The 19377-nt window shown below is 37.3% G+C and overlaps 1 protein-coding gene across 4 annotated transcripts in view; it reads left to right on the forward strand.

Moving 5' to 3' along the window:
* The window catches only part of NKAIN2 (Na+/K+ transporting ATPase interacting 2), a 546946-nt gene that overhangs the window by 93192 nt on the left and 434377 nt on the right, over positions 1-19377 (forward strand). The window contains exon 1 of one of the 4 annotated variants that reach the window (XM_008572438.1): positions 6245-6447. The exons of 1 other annotated variant lie outside the window; for it this stretch is intronic. In XM_008572438.1, the coding sequence (XP_008570660.1) occupies positions 6322-6447 (126 nt within the window). In that variant the 5' untranslated portion in view covers positions 6245-6321. Of the gene's footprint in view, positions 1-6244; positions 6448-19377 lie in introns of those variants that run through there. 2 more of the 4 variants (XM_008572432.1, XR_550452.1) reach the window with 2 other exon arrangements.

A 19377-nucleotide genomic window follows, 5' to 3' on the forward strand; every position in this document is an offset into this window, starting at 1 on the left:
ATGACACATAAAGAAAGGAAGAGAGCAAAGGACTATACTTTGTGTCTCTCCAACTTCTCAGGCCTGAAGATGAGGATCCAGAAAAGGAAATAAGGCGGAGTGCCCCGTGAGGTAGGAAGAGAGCCAGGGGGCTAGTGTCCTGGAAGTTAGGCTAAAAACAAAAGCTGGAAGGATGACAAATTGTGACAAAAATAAAGACTAAAAAGTGAATATTAAACATGGCAAAGTGGAAGTTATTGTAGACTTTGATAAAAGTGGTTTTTGTGGAAAAATAGTAAGAAAAGCTTTGATTAAAACAGGTGAGGTGAGAAAAAAGAGACAAGGAGTGGAAGCCAGCTTTTTCATGGGGCATTGCTGTCAGAAGCAAAGAACAGGGCTGCAGGGAAAGGAACTTAGGGGAGTTGGGGGGGTGTTTTTATTCATTTTGTTGAATGCAGATATTGAGCATGTTTGCACACTGATGTAGCGAGAGAGATTGATGGTATAGGAGCAAAGGTCTTCAGTAGCTGAGAAAATGGAAATAGCACTAAAGTGGATGGTTTGATCTTAGGTAGGAACAGGGACAGCAAATCCTCTATGAGGAGAAAATGCAAAGCCCACGTGTGTACATGCAGGCAGTGGTAGATCTGGTGGTGGAACAATGAAGAAACACTCTTGTAACTGCTTCATTGTGTTTCAGTAAAATAAGGGGCAAGGGATGTCAATTGGAGTGAAAAAGGGGTAAAGATCAGGGTTTTGAGAAAAAAGGGCAAAGTATACGTGAATGGAGTGACCCACAAGATTGTCCTTACCACTGATTTTCTGATAATAGTTATACCACTATGCTGAGCCATTGACAGGGTTGGCAAGTGGTGCTCATGAGCTGTGAAAGTCACGGAAACTAGTTAGATTGAGCAGTAACGATGTAAGCCAACACAGCCATTTGCCCGGAGCTGTTACCACATTAACATCATGATCTTTTGAACCAATTAAGCAAATGAGACTTAGAGAACTGACTGGTGATTAAGCTTATATAGCATCAGTTATCCGTATTGGTTCCTTACACAAAAGGTTTTAACTTTTCTTTGCTTTTAAATGTTATTCATGTAGTTCAAATGTTATAAATGTAGTTCAAATTTTATAAAAGTAATTCAAAGGCAACTTTAAAGTGTCCTGACATAGATATAATTAGAAATTGGTGCAGAATGTAATGTGCGAAGATGTTAAGACATTATTTATATTGAGGAAAAATATCTTTTAAGAACCTAACTGTGCAGCAATTAAGTAACTTATGATATGTCCATAGGTAGTTTATTTTATAGTATTTTAAAATCAGAAAAATAATTCTAAAAAAAAGAATAACGTAATTCTGTAGGAAAGCATTTAACGTGACAGCATGCCAAACACTGTCTGAGATGTCTTCTGTGGGCTCCCAGCTCAGTCCCTGCCCCTCGTCACCCTGCTGACGCCTCTGATCCAGAACTCACTCCAATTCCCTTTCTCTGCATCTAATCATTCCATTTATCATAGTCTGCCATTACTTTTTACATTTATTTCTTTACTTGTGTAACGTTTATCTCTCCTGTGAAATCAGGAGCTTAGCTTTATCACCTGTGTGCCAAGAAGAATGCCAGTAGGGGCTCACTACACGTGTGTTACGTACATTAACTGGTGATGGTTTGAAGTAATACCATTTTAATAAATGCTATAATGATAGAGATATACTTAGAGATCTGCTTTTGTTCACCTAGAAAGATCTCACTTAATTTAGGTATCAGTAAATATCTAAATAAATTTTTAAAAAGTAGAGACACTATAAACGGATGAAGAACCAAACCAAAATATATACATATATTTATTTATTTATTTATATAGGCAGAACAGATAAAGGTTGAAAAATTGCTCCCTATTCAGCCAATATAATTATATATATATATATATATTTTTTGTTTGTTTTGTTTTTTGTTTTTTGTTTTTTTTTTTTTTTTTGCTTCTGTCAGTTTATGAGAAGATGTGATGGAAAGCATAATCTTCTCAAAGAAGTGAAAGCGATAAAGAATTCAGAAAGAAAGGGGAGAAGAACACTATTGAAACGAAGAAGCAGAGAATTTTTCAGTGAGAATAAACATCTTTATCCACCAATCTCCATCCCAGACCTCCATCAAGGTCCTAATGACTCTAAAACTCCTAACACAGTACTGCCTTAAATGTTTTTTAGAGCTTAACCTCTCAAAAACAAGGTTTTCTAGAATCTAGAGATTAAGAATCTAGAATCTAGAGATTAGGAGATCTAGAAAACATGGTTTTTAGCTTTTGTCCTTGGTTCAAATATAGACCCCCTGAGAGACATGATGTCTAAGGGTGGCTGTGTGTAGTTTACACTGGACTATGAATGTAAAATGTGAAGGAAGGTTCTAATAGTGGGCAGCAGGAAAGGCCATAAGAGCAATGAACAGTTGTGAAATTTGAAGTATTTGTATGGGGAGAAAGCTGTACAGAAATGGAAATTTCACAACTCCCTAATTGGGGATATAATGCTGCTTGAAAGAAAAAGTTAAAAATTTACAACTCTGACTAAAACAGGCCCTGCTAAATCACATGCCACATCCTCTTCCTTTCAGACACATGCACACATGCAAAGACATACAAAATGATCTCTTTTCATCCAAGTGTGATTGAATGAGATTTGGAAAATGGCCACTTGGTGAGATAATTATAATGCACTTGAGTCAACAATTTTTACAGTAAAGAACATCAGATGTTTTTGATCTGTTGTTTATTTTTCAGTTTGAATAATTCAAAATGTTTTTATAAAAAATGATGGGCAAATGCTAAGCAGACAGAACCCCATAGCGTGGAATACATGAGTGCATTAAAAAATTGCATTAAAAATCTCCTACAAGGAGAATTAGCCCTGAATATATGCACTATATATTTCCTTAAAGCAAATTTAATTTGATCCATATTTCTAAATGTAAAAGTTTTCTCTCTTTATTGAATCAGAGAACATGTGACAGGAATGAACTTTCTTACATCAGTGCCTTTTTTTAAGCTTACCCTACAGTTAACTGCTCTTCTCACATCCAGCCCGAATCTTCCCTACACAATACAAATTAGAATAATGTGATGCATTTTAGAACCATGGTTTTTTAAAAATTATTTTTCTACTATTGTTAAATATATCTTTGATTTTGAGTCTTTCATGGGGCAATGACACAAAAATCCATGCTATTAATGATGTATGCTTTTATCTAGAGGTGTCCTAATCTATAAAAGAAGACACGTTTCCTTTAAAATGCATCTACCAGGTAAATTTTGAGCATACTTCCCTTCAAATTAACTTCTTGATCAACAAATTGTTTTCTGTGAAGGGACTTTTTGGTACTGTCAGCACTATTCATGGATGCTTGGTAAACATCATATATTGTGTCATGCATTTAATGTGGGATTTGTATTATAAATGAAGTTTCCTGATCTATGTAGCCAGCAAAATGTTGCTTTAGCAAGGAGTTTAATTTAATACCATCTAAATGTCAGAAATATTATAGTATCACTGAAAATTGGAGTCATTCAATGTCAGTGCAGACTTTGACATTGGACCTTTTGAAACAATATTCACATCTTGTCATTTACCAATATTCTATCTTTGAAATCCTTCATTTCTCCTTTTTTTCCTTCTTTTCTTCCTTCCTTTTATTAAAAAATATTTTTGAGCATGAATTATATGTCCTGGGCTCAAGGGTCATGGCATTGAGCAAACCAGACCCAGTTCCTCTGCTCATATTTTCAAGAGTCTATCAGAGAAGACAGATAATTAAAGCATAACTGCAGTGATGTGCAATGAGTGCAATAATCCTGGTGGAAAGATGAGCCCTTGGGCAGCCATGGGAGCAAGAGGAAGAGAATGGTAAGAGGGGAGGCTGGAGGATTAGGCCATGTTATAGTCTTCTTCTCTTGCTTATAACTGAATACTTGAAACTGGGTAATTCCTAAAGAACTGAAATTTGTTTCTTATAGTTTTGGAGGCTGGGAAGTCTATGATTCAGGGGGTGCATCTGATGAGGGCCTTCTTCTACAGCAGTGCAGGCTATCACATGGCAAGAATGGGCTGAGCAAAAGAAGTAATCTTCTCATTTGTTCTCCTTGTAAAGCCATCAGAACCACACCCACCACCACCCAATAAAGGATCAACCTATTCACTAAGGCACAGTTTAATCACAGTCTAATCACCTCTTAAAGGCCCCACCTTTCAAATACCATAATTGGATTTCCCAACTTCTTAACACTTTTACAATGAGGGTCAGGTTTTCAATGCATGAACTTTTGGGGGGGGATACATTTAACCCATAGCAGGCAGGGATTATATTCTCAAATCTTTGTAAAGTTTAGTAATTTGGACTTTACTGTGAAGAGATTGAGAAGCCAATGGAAGAATTTTTATCAGTGGAATGACATCATGCAGTCTGCATTTTAAGAATAGAACCAGAGCGACCCCCTTCATAGTCAGGGTTTAATAATGTGCCTTAGTAGTTTTCAATATTGCCTGCCAGTAATAGGAGGAGGTCCAGAAATTCATATTCTCTTCCCATGAGTCTCCAGCCTCCTCTCTGTTACATGTCTAGTGTCCCCATTGCCTTCTAGAATCTCAAGGGAGAAGAGTCCATCTTATTCAAATCCTGCCATATTCTGTCAATTATGCTGGTTTGGTGAATATTATCTGAATTGCAGATGATATCTGGTCACTTTGGACACTATCGGTGTCAGTGTTACTTTTTGCTCCAGCAGTAGTTATACTTAGCGAAGGGACGGGACACCTGTTAATCACGTTCACTGTGCACTTGTCCCCACATGAGTCTTCTGCATATTGGGATGCACTTCTACTATTTTCTCAAGTTGGATGAAATACACACACACGAGTTGCATAAAGTGGATTTATTGCTTATAGAAAGGCAGCAAGGGACAAAAGAAATCTAGGATTCATGAACAGCTGGTACCCCGAGGAGCAGAAAAGTTGACCAGGGTGGATGGAGTCTCGTCCGTGCATGACCAATGTGGAACGCATCTGAGGGACCCTGTAAAGCAGTCCCCCCCTACACCAAGTTTGTACACCAGGGGAACAGGAAACACTGTGCTAAAGCATTGAAGGACATCCTTTTCTTAGGAGAGACTGGAACAGAACCCTGGCTGTTCCAGCCACTTCTTCCTTTTCTCAGGATATTGCATTCACAGCACATTCCACAGTTATTCTTGAGAACTATAAATGAGGGAGAGGGGGAAACGGCAGGGGGTTCGAGGCCACCCAGAGAACTGTCCTGCAATAGCTAACCACACTAGCCAGGCTCTTCAGCTTAGTCTCTTTTTATTTCATCCTCGAGCTTCCACCACCACTGGCATCCTCCTGGATGGTGTGGATCAGAATGGCCATGCAGTTGATAGACTGTGGTGCTGCAGAGCTGTGGGTTTTTGAAGTTCTGTTCTGTTAAAGAATGAGGCTGTGAGGAGCCTCTCCATGCAGGTTCACAGGTTGTGGGGAACTGAACCTTCTTCATTAGGTGAGAGGGCTTGTGAGCACCTCCCTGGCCAGTCAGCAGGAAGTGTCAAACTTCTCAAAAACCCATCTGCAACCAAGTCACTGATGTAGTAAATGCTACGGGGAAGGAATGTGTTATCCAGTTTGATGGGGCTAACCCTTGAGGTCTATTCTGGAGTGTAGTGGGAAAGGCTGAGGCCTCTTGTCTGGCTCCAACAAGGGTGCTGAATAGACACACCGATTCCTCCGGGAAAGCAATGTCTCAGCTGTGTGCCACATGGGAATTCCTCTTGCTCTAATAGGTTCAAGCCCCATATAGCATTTAGCAAATATCTTTTTTTCTAATGGACGCTGGACTCAAATCCTCTACATTCTACTACCTCTAATACTCAGTTCTACTTTCTCCATGTTCTTCCCCACTCTGTCTCCTCTCTCTCCAGCCTCACAGAACTCTTCTGACCACTGGACATTGGTTGGGCCTGTGCTGGTCTACTCTGACAGGTCTACTATTATTGAATCTCTGGGAACTAAGTATAGGACCTGGGGATGTACGTGCTCTGCTCTAAATCTCAAGTAAGCTGACCCTTTCAGTCTCCATGATATCTGGCTTTTGTTTATGTTTAGCCGATGCTAGGTATTCTTAAGATTGGTGGAAACTGGCAAAAAGTAAATAAATAAATAATAAAAGAGAGAATCCAAATATTTCTTTTCCTCTTCTTCTGTGCCAGGGATACCAGCCATGACTACATCTCTCCCATGTCCTGCTGAATGTCCCTGCTGTGGTTCCAGATTCTAACAGAGGCCTCCAGTCCATGGGTTCCATTAACACTGCCTCCACCCTCTTCCTCCTTAGCCTAAGACTGGGAGTAGTTTGCTGCTGCTGCCAGTCTCTAGTTTGCCTCAACATCCCAAGTTCAGCTTCTCACTTCTTTCATCATGTATGTAATCAATTTCCTGCTTCATAAATTCGGTTTCCAATACCTTAAGTGCTCTCTGTTTTTCTGATTGGACTCTAACTGATACAAATTCATATACAGTAGAGGTAATGGCATAACAGTTCTGTGTAGGAAAGAGGTTGGAAAGAGGCCTGGATAAGGTCTAGGAGTATAAAAGAGGCAGTACTCTATGTAATCGTTATTTCTGTAATGAGAAAATACCTCTGCAGAAGAAATTATGTCTGATATCATTTTGAAAAATCCATCAAGAAGTTTAAGGTTAGAACTATGATGTCATTTGCACATCAAGAAAGATGTTATGAAAAGAACTTGGCTTACCTTTGTGAAATATTAATACAGGCCCATTATCCTATAAAATCCCAGTGTCCCTTACCAGAGTAATTTCCCTATTTGTCTACTTTTTGAGTTTTAAGGAAGTAAACAAAAATTCTGGAAGAAAATGCCAGAATTTTCACTGAGTTTAACAAGAGGAAGAAAAAGGGATCAGGTACTAGAAGTGAAGGAGACTTTTACTTTTCATTTTACGTATCCTTTAAAATTACTTTTACATGTTTTTACTACATGCACTTGTTAACTTTTCTAATAAAGATGCAAGAAGGAAATCTTCTCCATCATTGGGGGATTGGTACAAGGATTCATAGAAGAAAGTGCAGCTTCTATAGCTACTCTTTGTCCCAACTGTTCAGGGAAGCAGCAGAATCATGGCTGTGTCTCATTTGTGAGAACCTACCATCTCTTTGCTCATCCAGGTCTAGGCCTTCCTTAAGAAATAAGTATTGTCTTGTCAAGCAGCTAAGATTAGAAAAATTTTATTACAGCCCAACACATGTACAGCTACAATATTAGAACATTTTAGCAACAAGATGATAAGATATTTCCCAGGGACTGCATTTCCTTCCTCCCCGCTCCCCACGACCCCATGCTCGCATCTAGACCTAACCATATAAATAGTTCTCACTAATGGAATACAAGCGGAAATAATGTGTGTCATTTCAGAGAAATGGATTTTTAAGAATCAAGTATGCTGTCTAGACTTTTTCTCCTTCAACTGGCTGGATGTAAACCGCTTGATGAGGTCTAAGAGAGAATAGGGAAGCCACAAGCCATGGCTAGAAGAAGCCAGGGTCTCTGGATCATTGTTTGGAGTACTAGGGCAATAGGGGTCCCTGAGACTTTTTTAGGTCTGTGAAGCCAACAGTATTTTTATGATAACACTGAGAAAATCGTCGGTGATATTAGTAACTGTGAATTTTTGACATTTTATAATGAAATAAATTAACATTTGTGAGTTCTGCATAACTCAGTAAGCTATTATTTTCCAAATGACCAACATGTGATGTTATAAGTCATCCAGGGGTAAAAGGTTCATTCAAACTGTGAGATACACCAACAGATTTTAGTGTAAAAGACTGAAAAGTTTATTGATATGGTCCCAGGTCCAGATTCCACATTGCAACTAACCTTGAGAAAGCTACCACTTGTTGAGTTTGGGTCTAGTATCAAAGAAGAATATCAAATATTCATAAATATATGAAAAGGCCATGAAATTACTCTTCCGTTTTATTGTAAGATCTGAATTTTAAAAATATATATATTACAACCAAAACAAGGTGACAAGGGATTAAATGAAGAAGCAGATATGAAATCCAAATGTCTTCTATTAAGCTGAACACTAAGGATATTCACAAAAATGTAATGTCACTTTTCTCACCAAAATTTTTATTTGAAAATATATACTTATTTTTCATCAAAATACATTATTTATGCCAAGAAGTAGTGAGTTTATTATTACTTTTAAATGAATTAATACATATTTTTAATATTCTGTTTTAATTTTTAAATCTTTAAATAATAGATATGTCACATAAATAAAAGCTATTTAGGTTATAATATTTAAGAGCATGAACAGGTTTTGAGACATAAAAATACATTGAGGACCAACAATGTGGAAGAAAGCCATCTGCTGATCAGAAACTTTTATGCAAGAAATAAACTCTATTGAGTTTAAGACATTTTATATTTTGGAGTGTATATGTTACAGCACTTAACTGTATTCTAACTAATGCAAACTCTTGGGATCTCTCTTCCCCACACCAAAGAGTGAGATATCATACATTTAATTGAACATTTCTATGGCACTTAATTAACATAGACTTAACTATTTTCATGTTTACTGTTAAGGAGAGTAAGTTGATGGTAGCTAAATAATAAAGATCAGCCCAATAGGAAAGGATTTGAAAACTTTTAAAAAAGAAAGTTGGTAGTATTCTTTAGAAACAAAAATAACTTAACTTCTACTAAACATCAGTCAGGAATCATCATCTGCAAATATTACTTTTAAGCAAGACATGAGTGTTTGCATACGTTAACATTTGCATTATTTGATTCTAAGCTTCTCAGTGCTTTCGTAGGAAAGCACTCATTTTGTGCTTATTACCTAACTATAAAGCAATGGAAACAAGATGTCTTCTCTTTGTTTTCAGTCACATCAAATGAACTGATCACTTTATTTACAACCATAAACAGTGCAACCAAAATGGTGTATCTGAATTTGGAGGTATCTCAGACTGCCTCTTTTATACTCCTAGAGCAATATTTCTTTTTCTTTCTTTGACAGATTATGATTGAGATAATGCAATGACCTAATTATTTTTGCATTCACATAAAAAGCATAAGACATATGTTTTACTGTAATCCTATATCCAATAAATATATTATTTAAAAGACTACTCACTGGGAAGGGGAAAGTACAGTTTATATTGTTTAGATCCCTGATGCATGCTTCCTCTCTGAGAAGAAAGAAAAGGAAAAATTAATTTATGGGCAATCTATATTTTATTCATTCTGAAACTTTTCTCTTTCTATCAGTCGTAACTGAAATCATCAGCAGACAGGCACTTGGACAAAATGAAACAAATGTGAGCTAAAATTCTGCTCTGATGGGCCAACCTCATTCTGGTAGAGCTCTGTATAACGCTCATGGCTTGGAAGATTTATCCTCAGGATATTCCATGATAGGCCTTCTCAAGTTTACTCAAGCTGTACAATATTGGGGTAGTTCATGTCATCTGATTATTTTTCAGAATTCAAAGCTAATGGCAGACAATGGAAAAGCAGGGAAGTTTGGTGGGGCTGTGGGATTTCTCTATCCTCAACCATATCCTTTATGTAAAGTAAACAGAAGAAAACAATGCTTAATATATCTATCAAAGGAAATAAAGCATGCTATATAATGCAATGTCCCAAAGACAGCACTAACATTTATTTCCTGTTACAAATTTCAGATTTGTTTGTTTAAACTCATATTGCCAACTTCAGTTTGTTTGGGGTAATAATCATGAGTATTTGTTATCCTTAATCATGTGAGAGAAAGCGAGAGAGCAACAAAATTATGAAAGATCTGTTACCTATGGCATTATGATAGTCAATGGTTTTCTGGCATGTGCCTGGAGCTATTCAATATTTTACAATTCATTAGTCCTCACCATAGTCAATGAGATAAATACTATTTTCCTTCTCCTTTTGCAAATGAGGAAATTAAAGCATAGTGGTTAGCAATTTGCCTGAACATCACCCCGTTCTGTTTCTCCTCCAGTAGTATCACCATTAATCCAGCCTCTCAAGCCACAAACTGGGGAGTAAACTATGACTTCTCACGCAAGCCATCTTTCCCTTCGTAGTCATCAAGTCATATTAATTTCACCTCCCTAATGCCATTATTAGTGATGAAATTCATTCTCACAATTGCTGGTTGACAGAAATCATCAACTCTTGACTGACCCACAGAAAAACTTTTCCAAGCCTTTTCCTGGCTGCTTGTCTGACTCCAATCCATTTTTGACTCTGGCAACAGGATGATCTTTCTAAAAGGGCAAATTGTATAAGGTCATTTACCTGCTTGCAACACTTCGGTGGTTCCCTTTTAGCTACAGAATAAAATCAAACACTCCAGCGTGGTATACAAGGCACTCCACAACTGACCTCTGCCTATCTCTGTCTTCCCCACCTCCTGCAGTGCCTTGTACCTATACCCGTCATACTGGATCTGCTGGGTGATCTTTGCCGACACACACATGCTCTACGGGCAGTGCCTCTTCATCCTTACTTCTCTCAGTTAAGCTTGATTTACCCATGCACTTGGCTCCAATGCCAATCTCCAGGAAGACTTTTCTGATCTTTCTTGTTTTTACCCCTCTCCACTTCTATGCTAGAACTCATCATGTACTTATTTCTGTTATTTTATTTTCATTGCTCTGTCTTCCATATATGGACTTGCTATGGAAAACTTAGATCATCAGCTACCCTGACTTTAAATCTTGGCCCTCCCATTTATTACCTGAATGACTTAAACTAGTTTATTTCTCTGACTCTCAGTCTCCCCATCAGGAAAATAGGACTATGCACTATACCTACATAAGAGAGTTAATATAAATATGAAATGATATCATGGGAATAACATTCTTAGCTATGGGCTTATACAATTTAAGTATTCAGTAAACATTTATCATCAGTATTAGCTATTCTCTAGGAACATAGTAGAAATATTTTATCCCAATGAGTTGTCTTCGTAGTACTTATCACTCTAAAATTATCTTGTTCATGCATGTTATTTATCAGTTTCCCCAGACATGGAAAGTAAAATCCGTGAGAACACTGAACTTGGTAAGCTTACTCATTCTTGTATCCTTATCACCTAGCACACCATGGGCACCCAATATATGTTATTTGAATGAATAAATAAAAGAACTAGGATATGGCACAAATCTAAAAAAGCTGACGTGAGCAAAGAGTTTAGAAGTATTCAAGTGGGATTAAAGACACATTTAAAGACACAGGGTTGTTCTGGATCTTCCTCACCAAGAATAAGTGGAGTGTTGTGAATCTACACAAAACTTCATTGATAATTTGATGTTGCTTAATAATTAAATCATGTGCCTCTTAAAAATATTGAGATGAACAAGGTCTAACATGTGGGGGTTGTATTTATTTGTGATACACAGTTACTTGCAATGATTTGACTGATTCTTTTAACTCACTTTTTAAATTAAGTTAGCCAATTCCCTTTAACTTGATTTCTAACTATAAGCCATTGATGTTACTGAATGGCCAAGACTCATTAATTTCACTTTTGCTGACCATTTAAAATAATATTCCTGAAATTGCAAGAATAGAGTCTAAATGAGAAAATTGCTGCAGAAAATAACATTATAGTGCCGAAAGTCTCACCAAGTCACTCGTGTCATAAATGGAAAAGGTTCACCACCTGAATATATTTTGTTGTAGCCAGCTATGAGGTGTAAAAATTTCTGCTGGACATTTTTAAAGGCCAGCTGTAGGACAATGTCATCAGCAGGACTAAGCATGTCAGGGAGATGGACGAGGTGCTTTGCAAAGCTGTGAAAGGAGAAATAAGACTCCCTTCGTCACTGACAGCCCTCTCACAAATCCTGGAGACTGCATGTTGACCTGTTAGGATGCTTCTTCCCTCTAAGGTCACTCTCTACTAATGCAGATAGACTCTGCCTCAGCAATGCACAATTATAACCACCCTTACATGTATATTTTTATATAAAAGATATAAAACTCTTTATATCTTTTTAAGCATAAAGATTGCCAGGCTCCATGCCATGCTCACTGAACTGGTATCTCCTGAGAATGGGAATTTGAATGTTTAATTCTCTATAGCTAGAATGATCATAAATTCTTATTTGCTGAGTTCAGTCTGGGTCATCAGTTGCTCCACTGTGCTTCACTCTAAAAATATGTCCACATTTGGACAATAAACTATGTGTTTACCTTATCTATAGGTGATTCTGATGAGTAGCCACAATCAAGACCCCCTCTCAAGTGCTACTTCTCATATTTATGCTCCATACTTATGGAGCTCATGCTAAAACTTCCCTTCATACATTTACACATACATATGTATATAGAATATATGTGTACACATACATGTATGCACACACATATGTACACATACATACAAACATACATACATGAACATTTTTTAAACTTAAATTTCACAGTAGAGAAATGATAAGCAAATAGTGATGTCTTCAGTTCTTTGTCTTCTATTCTGTATAATAAAGTTTGGGTCTAAATTATTTTCAATCACTACAATTCTTGCAGAGTCTATGAAAGGAACTTCTTGCCTCATTGCATGAAACTGAATGCACAAATGGAGCTACTCTGGAATGTGTAGCACTTGTCCCTAGTCATTTAAACAAAGCATCAGACTTAAAGGCAAAGAAATAGAATGCCAGTGTCTGGCTGTCTACCTCCCATACTGTTTATTCATTGCTTTGTGTCTAGCAAAGACAAGCATTAGCTGAAGCTTGAAATGACAAAATGAACCACATAACTGAAGCATATAAGTAACAAAATTCCAGTCTAATGTTTGTGGACAGCTCTGTGGTTTCAAAATTGGATTTTTCGCACATCCAGAGTTCCACCAACTGAATCTATAGATTGACGGCGTAATCTATACAAATCAGAATAAGAATTCCTATTTTCCACCTTTTAAATATGGGTTAATTGCTTTCTAAAAGCTAAGACCTCAGAGAAAAGTCAACATAATCAGTGTCTTATATATCTCTACATCTCTACCCCAAGCCTGAGACCTGACTTGTGGTCAATAAATACTAGCTGAATTAATCTGAATAAATTAATAAACAAAACCACCACTGTTCTATGTCGGTAGTTCTCAACCATGATAATTTTGCCTCCCAAGTGATATTTGGTAATATCTGCAGACATTTTTGGTTGTCACAAAGGGTAGGTGGTACTACCATCTAGCAGCTAAAGGCCTGGGATGTTGCCACATATCCTCCAGTGCACAGAACAGCCTCTAACAACACAAAATTATCCAGACCAAAATGCCAACAGTACTGAGTTTGAGAGATCCTGCTCATTATCCTAGATCTGGACTACTTCCAATATTTTTAACCTTAGTTATCAATTTAACAAAATAATTTTTCTTCTGTAAAACAAAAATAAAAACTGCTCATCCTCTTATTACTATTGAATAAGAACAATGTTATTGACTTGGCAATCAGGACACTGACAAATTTTTTTATCTTTTCTACTCACCTTATTTCCTATTATCACTCCTCAGGTAGAACCCCTTGCAGTGGTGATTCTCTGTATCACACTTACCAGCAGGGATTGTTAAAACACAGATTTATGGGGCCCTACTCCAGAGTCTGATTTAGCAAGCCTGGGGTAAGGCCCAAGAATACACATTTCTAACAAGTTTCCTAGTAATGCTGATGCCGCTGGCCCCAGCATCCCATTTTGGGAAACACTGGTCTACAGCAGTATGATTCATCTCTTCACAGATTCCCAACATTACTGCACCCTCCCACCTTCCAGTTTATTTGTAATGAAGACCTTCTGCTTTCATTTGTAAATACAATCAATCTTATTCTCACGTTCTATATTTCCAAATTTACCCATTTGCTAAAATTTCTTTATAACTTCAAAATTAATACTCATGGTGATTTTATGGTCATTTGTGGACATGTAGAGAGTAACAAAAAATGTGAGTCACCCAAAGCACACATTCTTAGCTGAGCTCGAACAAGGTGATGCTCTGCCTTCTTGTTTTGGCTCTGATACTATAAACAAGTACACTTTTTACAGTCTATTTAGTGCCAGGCTTTTTTTGTTTTCTTTGCCTTTTTATGTTTTTTGTTGGTAATTTTCTGATTGAAATGGCTCTCAAGTATAGGCTGAAATGCTGACCAGTGTTCCAAAGCCAAAGAAGTATGTGAGGTGCTTTTCAGAGAAAATGCATGTGTTAGATAAGCTTCATTCAGGCATGAATTAAAGTGCTGTTGACTGTGAGTTCAATGTTAGTGAATAAACAATATACATTAAGTAAGGTGCCTTTAAACAGAAACACACATGAAGCAAAATTATGTATTGATGAGTTGACAAAAATGTGACCAGAGGCTCACAGGAACCTAATGCTGGTTCTCCCCTGGGAGCAATGGTTCAGTATTGACTAATTTTATGTTTACAATTAATTTATAGAATAAGACTTCCACAAGTAATGTGAACCTGAGAATCAATTGTTTATGTTCCTCACCCACCTTCCCACTACTTTTTCCAACTGCTCTGTCTACATGGAGCTTCCTTTCTTTGTATTCAGATAGCTCCTTGTACTTTGAGGCACTTTAGGCAATTAAAAAAACAAAAAACAAAACACCAAAGACAACAAACTCTGTTTTGCCAGAGCAAAAACTCGACCTCAAAAATCCTGCTTTTATTTTGCAATGCCCTGCTGTGCTAGGTTTGTATTTTATATTCATTTGGTTTCTCCTTTGTTAAGCATAGTGCTTGATAGTAAATATTAGTAAATTAATTAATTAATTTAAATACAAATAAGTTATCTTTGTGAAGGGACACTGATTGCAATGTTAGCATGGATTAGTTTGCATATTCTTTGGAACCTAAGAAAGCCCTGAGGAAATAGGCCACCTTGTAAGCCAGTGTTAAGAAAGGATAAGTTTCAAAATGATTTTTCTGTCAAAAGTCTAAACTGTTACATCCTTTTTCTCTCTCTCTCTCTCTCTCTCTCTCTCTCTCTCTCTCTCTCTCTCTCTCTCTCTCTGGTGTGTGTGTGTGTGTGTCTGTTTGTGTGTGTGTGTGTATGTGTATGGGTTTGAACCAATTAGTATGTTTTAACTAAATCGGGTATTTTTGAACCAGTGTATGTAAAAGAGAAAATAAAACATAATTTGTTGACATGTCAGAAAGGATTTAATACAGACGTGACACTAATTGCTGAACAATGCACCTATTTCCATTCCCTCTTCTTAGCCTCATTTTTGGCCTCAAGTTGAAAATTCTCATAGGTGGATATTGCTTGCAGAAGAGGTCATGGTAATAGATATTCCTGGGCCATGGGCAAGCTATGTGTGGGTCCCCTTCTATTACCCCCTGAAGATATACGAAGATTTAGGTTATATTGACAAAGTCAGCCTGACAAGATGGATTTAAGGCCAACTACAGTAGACCTAGTAGGTATCCCAAAGCTCTTAAAATGTAGGTTATTTCTTCTTTGTTACCAATGTGAAGTGTTTTTTCTCTAGTCCTTTCCCCACAAAACTCAGAGGCAGATGGGCGTGGAGTTATCTTTTATTAACTTATTCCCACCTAAGACTGAAGCAGGAGATTCTAACAACTTTTTTTCTTGAGCTGGGCAGCACTCAGGAGGCTAGGGTCATGGCTGTGTACTAAACATTTTGGAAGGATGTTGGTGAGACAGGCTGAGGCAAACATGCTCAAAATCAAATATGAAGACAAGTTTACTGAATCAGAACATTATTCTGTCTTCACGGTGTTAATCAGTAAAAGACTGGCTTTTATTTTTTAATATGCTACATCTTTTAATGCGCTCTTTGAACACTGGATTTGGCATCTGTCTTTTCCAAAGAGAAAAATACCATCTGCAGATCTGCAGATGAAAATTTTGTAATACACACAGAAACCTGATTCCTATTTTCTATTCCAGTCCCAAGTTTAGATATACATGAACAGACCTCTAAGAAATATTGACTACAGAATAGATTAAGAAAGGCCCAATGATTTGCAAGGACAGTGAACATATTAGAACCAACTAAGGTGCTTTTTCATCTTACTTCCTGAAGAAGACAGTGATGGGCATCGCTGTCTCCCTCAGTGCCCATCTGTGTACTGGTGGGAGAGGCGCTATCCACAAAACGGAGGAAGAAAGCACCAGATCTGCAAATCCAGAATTTAAAAGTAATGAAGGGACTAGTCTGATCTTTGACCTATTATTATAGATCCCACAAAGCCAAGGGATATGTCATGAAGCCACTGAAAGGTCTAAAGGGAACTAGTAAAAGAGAAATAAAGAAGCATCTGAAAAAATATGTTAAGAGACCAAACTTATGGGACTGTTTGGGTGTTTTGATGGAAAGTTATTCTTATGTAATACAATATATTTGAAGGAAATTTTTACTTTCTGGACTTGGTTTCCATGAGATGAATAACTGTATTCCAATAACCCAGCATTGTTCTATGCATAGATGTAGATGATCAGCAAATATACATTGAGTGATTAAAGCCTTGCTATCCAGGATATAGCACTCCAAACCTGAATGCCTTCTGGGTAGTGTGTTAAAGCTCCAAGTCACTTGCAGACTACGATGAGGGTTGATGTTCTGAAAATTATTCTTGTCACAGTCTTACCTGTCGGCTGATGATGTGATGTTTATATGTGTGGGCAAAAGGGGTGAGCAGGTGTCTGTAATCATCTTGTCCTTTTGGTCTTTTGTTTTCTTAATCTGTCAATGGCAATTTGGCATGATGTGACCTTTTAAAGTACAGGACTGTGCCTGTCTTGTTCACCAGGGCCTGACATAGAATAGCTACTCAATAAATATTTGTTCAGTGAATGAGGAGCCCTTTAACAATTGGGAGCATGTATCTCTGCAGAGCAATAGACTCCGAACCCATTCTGAAGTCACTTCTGCTTCCTTGCCTCTTCAAATCCAGAAGAGACAGAACTCACAGAAAGAATTCTCCATCAAGTAAAAATCCCCCAGTGGCTATCGAACCTAGGATTAAATATAATTTTTTCAAGTTGTCTTCTAGGATTCAGAGTTATACTTTCCACTCAGTATTTCCAATGGACGTTAAAAGACCAGGAAAAAAATGTAAAAAGACTGAGTCTATTTATGAACTACTTTTGTTGCTGCACAGACATTGATCAAAAAGTGAACTTTCTGGGCTGGCCCGGTGGCGCACTGCGCTAGTGCGCCACTTGGGAAGCGCGGTGGCACTCCCGTCGAGGGTTCGGATCCCACATACAGACCGGTTCCCGCTCACTGGCTGAGCGAGGCGCGGGGGCAACACCGAGGGTTGCGATCCCGTTGCCGGTCCCGGTCCGGTACGGGAGCGACACTAAGGGTTGCGAACCGTTGCCGGACATGGAAAAAGACAAAAAAAAAAAAGTGAACTTTCTGTGATTTTATGAACTCTCCAACCTCCCTGTCCCCAACCCTGCTATCCTTCCCCTTGTGTAAGTCAGAGAATTGACTTAAAGGGTTTTGTTGGTTACTAATATCTGTGTAGCAATCTGGCACTTCTATTTGTTTTTATGACACTGGTTTCTTGATGCCAAACAACCAATTCACCTGATATAACAAGTTCATTGAATATCTGTGGTTCTTTATATAAGCAAAAGTCAGGGCTATGAATCTATTATATAATTTATATTTATGTCTTTTTTAAAAAAATACTACTGTAGTGGATTGAATTATGTTCCCCCAAAACCCATTCAAGCTTCAATTGTGTTCCCCAAGTTTTCTGTATTAGAAACTTAGCCCCCACTGCGACTGTTAAGACAGTGGGAAATCCTATTATGGTAATCAAAAAGTAGAGCCTTGAAGAAGTGATTAGATTATAGGACCATGCAATAGTGAATGGATTAAAAATGGTGGTCAGGGGCATGGTTCTGAGAGTTTTAAAAGGAGATAAAAGAGAGTCTATCTCTCCCTCTGCTCTTTCTGCTTCCACCACCTTACAATGTGAGGCCCCTGTGTTACTGTCACCACCAGAAGATGGACTTTGGACTTCCCAGCCTCAGAAAGTGTAAGCAATAAATTTTATTTTCTTTATAAATCACCCAGTTTCAGGTATTTTGTTATAAGCAACAGAAACAGACTAATACAATCAGTATTACATCTTTTTTTCCTAAAATTAAAAGTGCTATGAAAATTGGAAAACACAAGTCAGTATCTTTTTAACTTCAAATTATTTTTTAAATAATTAGATTTCATTCAAGGCAACTGAATTCTTAAAATTATTATTCACACAGACGGTAAGCTTTGTGAGACCTCTATTCTATGGGTTTTCTATAGTACTCAGCACCTAATATACTCATAATGTTGTGTACATAGTACATACTCAATAAATATTTGCTGAGTTAACACATAAATGCACTGTATGATGCTTTTTCTTTCTCCATTACTTCTTAGCTATAGACACAGCAGAATAAATTAGTTAGAAATGGTCCTTAAGACTTTCAAATCATAAGCAAAGCAGAGATTAATTACTCAGTCTTGGAAAGAGCAGATGAAGGCTTTTCCAGCAACGGGCATAGTAAGAAATATTTCCTGTGCCCTGAGCTGAAGAAGAGTTTAGGGCTGTGCTTGACTAACAGTCATAGCAGTCGCCACTGGAAAAGCTGTCAAAGCATGCTCACTGTAGTTGGTTATTTCACAGCTTTTTCCAATTACACAGAAAAAGTCTAGTGATGATAGAAGAAAATACAATTCTTCCTTCTACTGATTTTTGAAGGGTCAAAGAATTTAAAAGTTGCTGCATTTGACAGACATGCCAAAAATATAGGGGACTTTTATAAATTGTTCAGTGAAAGGCTGTAGGTCTTATCTCATGCAAAATACGTTCTCTGGTCTATGTTTAGTCATCCAGCTAGGACACTGTGCTACTGATATTTCCTTACTTCTTCATTTTTCCATAAGTCTGATGTGTACCCCTTTTCTATTGGACCTTGTTTACTGTTGGACTGTCAATACATAAATTAAATAAAGAAATTGGAAACACTTGAACCTTAGTGGAAAGTCTTTGGGGCTAAACAATATAATATATAATAAAATTCAAGCTTAGTCTGAATTGCTTGAACAATAGGGAAGACTTAAATAAGTTAAGATGTATAAAATTAACTTTTAACTATAAAACACTGCACAGATATTCATTAGCATCATTGTTACACAACAGTCCAATAAATGAAGTGCAACTATGAACTGATGAGAATATTTATTCATGCCACTTACAGAATATGTTTTATTTCTTTATGAAGATATCTCATGCAATGTCTTTTAACTGATATTCATATATTAACAAGACAGTGTCCAGTGG

The sequence above is a fragment of the Galeopterus variegatus genome, unplaced genomic scaffold (assembly GCF_000696425.1).
Source record: "Galeopterus variegatus unplaced genomic scaffold, G_variegatus-3.0.2 Scaffold47, whole genome shotgun sequence".
Lineage (NCBI taxonomy): Eukaryota > Metazoa > Chordata > Mammalia > Dermoptera > Cynocephalidae > Galeopterus > Galeopterus variegatus.